Source organism: Falco peregrinus, chromosome 4 (genome assembly GCF_023634155.1).
Source record: "Falco peregrinus isolate bFalPer1 chromosome 4, bFalPer1.pri, whole genome shotgun sequence".
NCBI classification, from domain to species: Eukaryota; Metazoa; Chordata; class Aves; order Falconiformes; family Falconidae; genus Falco; species Falco peregrinus.
The window spans coordinates 122588552-122595554 of NC_073724.1; the positions used below are offsets into that span (position 1 = coordinate 122588552).

General features: G+C 60.4%; 1 protein-coding gene across 2 annotated transcripts; it reads right to left on the bottom strand.

The window, feature by feature from the left end:
• On the bottom strand, positions 1–3496 carry ART1 (ADP-ribosyltransferase 1). Of its 2 annotated transcripts, none has more exons than XM_027776830.2 (3): positions 2789–3493; positions 1253–1291; positions 1–1152 (listed from the first exon to the last, which is right to left on the bottom strand). In XM_027776830.2, exon 3 carries the CDS (start codon positions 1039–1041, stop codon positions 1–3), a length of 1041 nt encoding a protein of 346 aa, XP_027632631.1. In that variant the 5' UTR covers positions 1042–1152; positions 1253–1291; positions 2789–3493. The 2 variants fall into 2 exon arrangements, with proteins under 2 accessions (XP_027632631.1, XP_055659254.1); XM_055803279.1 differs by having other exon boundaries at positions 108–1152; positions 1630–3496.
• Positions 3497–7003: the final 3507 nt, after the last annotated feature.

Sequence of the window (7003 nt, forward strand, 5' to 3'; positions counted from 1 at the left end):
TCACCTGTGTCCTGGGGATGGGGCTGCTCCTGGGTGCAGAGGGCACCTGTGGGGTGAGGAGGAGGGGATGGCTTGGGTGCCCACAGAGGGCAGGATCCATCCCTGACGCCCTTGCTGCCTGGTGAGGGGTTGGAGAGCCACAGACAGCCCTGGTCCTGCCCTAGGGATGCCCAGCCCCATGGTTGTGCCCTCTGCTGAAGGGAGTGGGGAGCCCTGGGGCACAGAGCCCTCATATCCCTCCTCTGTACCCAGGGGGCTTGGGGCTCTCCCCTGGCATGGCATTGCTGAGCCCCATGTGCTGCTCCATGGGGCAGCCTCCCACCCATCTTGTCCTGGCAGGGCTCTTCTCACGGGCACTGGGGCTGGCGTGGCCAGTGCCAGCCCCCATTGTGCTCCCTTGGGTGCTGGTGGGGGCAACGACCACCCTGAGCTGCAGGCAGCTGTGGGACAAGTCAGGGGAACAGACCCCGGGAGGAGACATCCCCTGCTGGACCCATCGAGCAGGACCTGGGGTGTGTGCATCTCTCTGTAGGGATGCTCTGGGTGTGGGAGGGCTGGAAATGTGGGGGAGCTGGAGAAGACCCCGTCTGCAGCCCCCATGAGCTGCCCCCAGGAAACCCCCAGGGACACCATGGTCCCACAGCAAGTCTTTATTCCTCTGGGAGTCAGGGAATGGCAAGCAGCTAAGCAGCCAGCCAGGCAGAGGCACCTCCAAAAGCAGCTCTGTTGCATCCCCCCAGTTCCCATCAGTGCTGACCCCCATCCCTGGGGCAGCCCCTTGCAGACCCCACACTCAGCTGCATCCAAAAGCCCCAGCTGCAGCTCTGCAAAAGGCCTCATCAAGGCTTGACTGGTGTCCCGGGGCTGCCAGCACATCCCAATGCTGGTGACACCATGGCAGGGCCGAGCTGGGCACAGGTGGCTTTGCAGGACCCTGCAGTGGGACCATCCCCATGCCCCCGGCCCCTCCTGGTGTCCCATCCCATCCTGCCATCTCAGTGAAGCTGGTGGCTCCCATTCCTGACCCCTTTCCCTCGCCATGGTGTGGTGGCAGCGGTGGCCTGGCAGCTCAGAGGCCACCAGCAACTGCCAGGACTGTGGCTGCCAGGAGGAGCTCCCAGAGGTGTCGGGGGTCCCCGGGGATGCTGCAGCCTGAGGGTGCCAGAGAGGGGGAGTCAGGGGCAGCCGAGGAGAGGCAGGGGGCCCAGCAGGGTGCCACCCTCCCCGGCTGCAGTGGGGGCTGTTGGCTCACCTGCGCTGAAGATGCACGGCTGGCTCTTGCATCTCTTCTCTGTCAAAGAAACCAACTCTGTCTGCATGGCTGCTGCAGGCTCCACATTGCACCACTCCCCACCCTGACCCTGCCATGCTGTGCCATGCCATGTGTGCCATGCTGTCCTTCACCATGCCATGCTGTGCTGTGCCATGCTTTGCTGCTGAGGGTCCCTGCTGTGAAATTTGGGGGAGAGTATATGGGAGATGTGCAAGGGCGCACACCCGAAGGCCAGCTCCCCATGTTGCCCCCCCCATGATCAAGAGCCCCTTTTCCCCTTAAAGCTGGTGGGAAGGGGCCACCCCCTGCCCCCTGCACCCCAGTGGCAGGGAGGGACCATCACACAGGGACATCACCTTTCACCAACTCGCAGTTGTAGGTGCTCAGCGCACCCTGGGAGCGGAGCTGGATGAGGGCTCTGTCCCCATCATGGGTGATGTCGATGACCTGGAAGGTCTCGAAGGGTGGGATGAGGACCTCTTCCTCCTCAGGGAAGAAGGAGAAGTCTCTGATGGGGACACCGTAGCAGGTCTCCACTGAAAAGAAGGTGTCCCGGCCAAAGGGCAGGGTGCTCTCATTCCGGAGGGAGGTGGAGGTGAAGTGGCCGAAGCGGATGGATTGGTGGCGCTGGGCAGTGAAGCGTATGCCACGGATGCCCCGGTAAACGTGGTGGCAGTGGTGGGGCTGGGCATCCCGCAGAGTGCACAGGGCCTCGCTCAGGAGGAAATGCAGCACCTTGAACTGGAAGGCACCCAGGTATTCCCTGCGGGAGTGCCCAGCCTTGCGAACAGCTGTGTTGAACGCCTGGTGCAGGGGGCCCTGTTCCGTATATGCCAGTAGGGCAATCGCCTGCGCTGGTGTCAGTGCTCGTGTCTGAGGAGCACGTCCCCGCCGGCTCCGCCATTCAGCAGTGGCAACAGTCCAGGCCTTGGCGTAGATGCTGTTGTTGGCAAACTCAGTGCGGTTGAGCTCCTGCAGCTCCTCCTCCATCATGTGGCTGCAGCCCTGGTACCGGTCATCAAAGGAGGTGGGGGCCATGTCCAGCGCCACCTCCTTGACAGGGTCGAGGTCTTGCTGGTGCAAGGGGCTGCCAGCAGCCAGTTTCCCAGCCAGCAGCACCAAGCCCAGCACCAGATGCTCCATGGTGGGCAGAGCCGCCCTGAGGGAAGCCCCTAGATGTCACAGTGTCACGGGCAGGGAAGCAGCCAGTTCCTCCGCAAGCAGCTGAGGAGGTGGGGGAGCGAGAGCAGGATCAGCTTGGGGAGGGTGGCAGGACATGGGAGGGGGCTGCTGAGAGAAGCAGGGCAGGCTGGTGGAAAGCACCCCCTGTTGCATCCCCAGCCAGGGGCACCCCACGTGGCACACGTCTCAGCCCCGGCTGAGCCCCCAGTCCTGTTCCTTGCACTCAACCCTGCCAACAGGTGGGCGGCCCTAGCACCTGGAAGCATGGCCCCGCAGCCCGCAATGTCGCTCACCAGGAGCAAACCCCTCAGGAGCCCCAGCGAGAAGCGTTACCTGCTCCCTGTGGTGGACGTGGGGTCGGGGTGCTGTTCCTCGGCTCCTGCAGCATGCAGCCCCTCGGAGCCCACCCGCTGCTGGCAGGAGAGGCGAGAAGCAGCTGATCTTTCTTTATATAGCAGCGCTGGCTGGGATCCCTTGGGCCCAGATCTGGCCCCCACCTCCGTTCTTCCTGTTATTTTTACCGTCCCTGTGCTGAGTACCCACAGCAGCTGCTGCCCCTTCCTGCCTTGCAGCGTGGCTACAGGGGACAGTCAGGAAATCCCCATGGGAAAAGTTGCCTTTGCTTTAACTTGGTGCAGGTGCCATCCCCTCGGGGGCTTTGCCTTTTCCTGCAGGGGCTAACACGGATCCAGCCCCACCAACCTGGGACACCATTCTTGCACTGACCCCCCTTCATCATGTGGCTGAGGATGGGGCAGGTTGTGGCTCAGATGGCATGGAGGTATCAGTGGCACTGGTGGGGGCAGCCATGGTGGGCCAGCCCCTGTCCACAACCCATGGACTTTGGAGGGGGTTAGAAGGCAGGAATCATAGAATCATATAATTGTTCAGGTTGGAAAAGACCTTTAAGATATTCATGTCCAACCGTTAACCCAGCGTTGCCAATGCTACCACTGAACCATGTCCCCAAGCGCCACATCTTCGTGTATTTTGAACCCCCCCATGGATGGTGCCTGCACCCCGTCCCCGGGCAGCCTGTGCCAGCGCTTGGCCATCCTGTCGGGGAAGACATTTCTCCCAGTGCCCACCCTGAACCTCCCCTGGTGCGGCTGGAGGCCGTTCCCTCCTGTCCTGCCGCTGGTTCCTTGGGAGCAGAGACCGACCCCCCTCGCTGCAGCCTCCTGCCAGGCAGCTGTAGGGAGCCAGAAGGGCCCCCCTGAGCCCCCTTTTCTCCGGGCTGAGCCCCCCCAGCTCCCCCCGCCCCCCCAGAGCTGTGCCCCAGCCCCTTCCCCAGCCCCTGCCCGGCTCTGGACACGCTCCAGCCCCTCCGGGTCTGCCTGGGGGTGAGGGGCCCAACGCTGAGCCCAGGGCTCGAGGGGCGGCCGCACCAGGGCCCAGCACAGGGGGACGGGCACTGCCTGGCCCTGCTGGCCACGCTGCTGCTGACACCGGCCAGGGCGCTGCTGGCCGCCGTGGCCACCTGGGCACACTGGGGGCTCATGCCCAGCCGGCTGCCGACCAGCCCCCCCAGGCCCTTCCCCGCCGGGCAGTTCCCAGCCCCCTGCCCCCAGCCCGCAGCGCTGTGGGGGGCTGGTGTGACCCACGGGCAGGGCCCGGCACTCAGCCCTGTTGGGCCTCATACAACTGGCCTCGGCCCCTCGGCCCGGCCTGCCCAGACCCCCTGCAGAGCCCCCTGCCCCCCAGCAGGTCACACTGCCCCCAGCTCGTGTCCTCTGCAAACTGACCGAGGGAACGCTTGATCCCCTTGGCCAGATCGTTGATATTAAACAGAACCGGCCCCAGCAGGAAGCCCTGGGGAGCAGCCGGTGTGACCGACCACCAGCGGGATGTGACTCCATTCCCCACCACTCTTTGGGCTCAGCCAGCCAGCCAGCTTTTAACCCAGAGTAGAGTACGCCTGTCCAAGCCATGAGCTTTGGCTCACAGCTTTGGCCCTTCTGATTTCCCGCCTGCATAATTTCACGGCATCTTTGTGGTCCTCCCGAGTGTCCTGCCCTTCTTCCCAAGGTCAGAAACTCTCTGTTTTCCCTGACTTTCAGCCAAAGCTCTCTGTACAGCCAGGCCAGTCCTCTTCCCCGCCAGCTTGTCTTTTGGCCCATGGGGATGGCCTGTTCCTGCGGAGCAGGAGCCCGATGGAGGTGACGAGGAGATGCCCCACGGGGCCACACAGAAGCAGCTCCATGGGCCCGGCCAGCACCATCCCCGTGGGGCCAGGCACAAGCAGCCTGGCAGAGCCCACATCACCGGGCACCCGTGGGCCGGGCACGTGGCCAGGCAGCCCCAGGGCACGGCTGGGCAGGACGGTGCCTGGGGAGAGCTGTGGCACCTGCTGGGCTTTTGTGCCGTAGCCAGTTCGGTGACCGGTGCGCAGCGCCAATTCACACACGAGTCGAGGTATTTCCATCCCTGTGTTCCAGTTCGTGCAAAGCAGGGCACTGGGTGGTAACCCACAAACGCCTAGCTCCCCGGCTGTCAAAACTTTATGCTGTTTATACAGTTTGGCAAACCAAGACATCAGCCTTCACTGGTGACAAGTTACATATTTCTCTCAGTATTTTTGGCTTGTTTTCCTATTTGCTAACCAAGTCTCTCAGTTTTTATGTTAACTAGTCTGCATGCTCAGCCTCTGCTTCTCTTTGGGCCAGGGCGTCTCTTGAGTCGGTGGTCGCCATCTCCCCGGGTCGCAATTACCTTTCCCCTACTTAGCGCTTAGTTTTGCTGAGCTCATTTCTTGTGGTAAGCTTCCAGCCAGCTCATTCATCACGTGATGCTACTTTCTTCTTTCTTTAAGTTCATTCTTTAAACAAACGACTTGCTGGTGCTTTACAAAGCGCTTACCAGGGCATACCAAAATGCCTGTAACTGAACCTAACTGTTCAGGTACCAACCATGTACTTGATTTTATTCAGCGCTCGATATCTGGGATACGTCGTGGGGCTGGGAGATGCTCTCACCTCCTCACCCAGCTGCTGGGGGTCCTGCAGGGCCGAGGGAAGAAGTCAAAGCATCGGAGGAGCGTGGCGAGAGCCCGGGTGGAGGAGCAGAGCAGCGAGCAACCCCGGCACTGGGCACCCCACAAACGGGTGACACCCCACAGCAGCCCTGATGTGGGGCTTTGAGCTGCTGGCCACTGTAAGGGACGTGGCCCAACTGACTGTGCTGTGAGCCAGGGCCACGCTGCGAGAGAAGGTTCCAGAGGCAGCAACAGGCAGTCATGGGGAGGTGGGGCCAGGTGTCCCTTCCCTTGACTGACGGGTGTCTCCAGCACTCCTGGAGCTGGGGAGAGAGGCGGTTCCGGAAGCCCAGGGACTGGGGCCAGTAAGTAGGAGCAGGTACAAGCCTCTGAAGTGCTCTCTGCACTGAATACCCCCATTGGCAGGTCTGACGCTGGGTGCAGGACTGGTGATCTCCCTCCCTCCCTCTCTCTCTCTTTTATTTCTCTTAAAGTTGTTAAGTAAGATGAGGCCTATGTCAATTTCTCATGAAGCCACATAGCTTAGGGGGGTATAATTGTGAAAGAGTCAGCGTTCACTGAACGTTTGTTCCATTAAAATGCATGTTCATGTACGGACCTCGAGTGTTATTTTGCCTTAATCCACACTGAAGGGATTTGCGAAGCTCAGTCACTCTCCCCTTCCCGTAGGTGGGATGTGACATACACTGGCGTCATGGACAGGATCCCCTCAGTGTTGGAAGGTCCTAAGTGACGGTGATGCTCCACCCGGTGAGGGTGGGCAGGGAGAGCAGGGAAGCGACCTCTCCGTGTAAGCCGGGAGACATTTGAGCAGTGGCAAGCCATGGCTGCCTGGGAAATGCCGGTGCTTGACTGCTCCCCTCTTACTGAAAAGTTGAAGGACTGTAAGGCGTGCCTTTCCTCACCAGGGATGACACGGGGCCATGTTAGCTGGCACGATTCAAAGGCTGTAGCAGACAGAATGACACCACTTAGGAAGGAATGAGAAGTGTGACCAGCAAAAGCCACGGTACGTGCTGTGTTGGGAGCCGCACGAGTGGCGGCCCAGAAGGAGAGGCGCCTGATTAAACAAACTCATGATGAGATGGTTAAACCCTTGCAAGAACATATAAAAACCCTGCAGAGCCAGCTAAGTGCTGAATGTAACAGCACTCAGCGACTCCACACGCTCTCTCAGATGCATTGGACGGAGAACAAACTTCACGGTCCGAATGAGAGGAAGGGGGACAAGAATCTCTTGATCAGACAGATCTTAATTCTGTTCTGGATAGTCTGCTGGGATTTACAAGACTGGCACGGCTGGCCGAGAAAAACAGGGCCCAAGACCTTTGTACTTGTCTAAGGAGTTTGAAATGGACCGAGAAACGTTTTACCCCGACAGTGAGGAAGTGGTAATGAGGCCGATGATTAAGCTGAGACCACTGATAGCAGCCAAGGTGGGGAAGCTCCACAAGTTACTATCCAGACGGTGCCGCACTCGACAGCCAAAGTGTTGAAATTCCAGGAAAAATACACCAGGTTAGCTCAAGAAACTGAGACAGAGAATGTATGGA

What these genes read in the sequence shown, in the direction of transcription:
- ART1 (XM_027776830.2), bottom strand. Translation starts at nt 1,041, where the DNA reads ATGGCGAGGGAAAGGGGTCAGGAATGGGAGCCACCAGCTTCACTGAGA.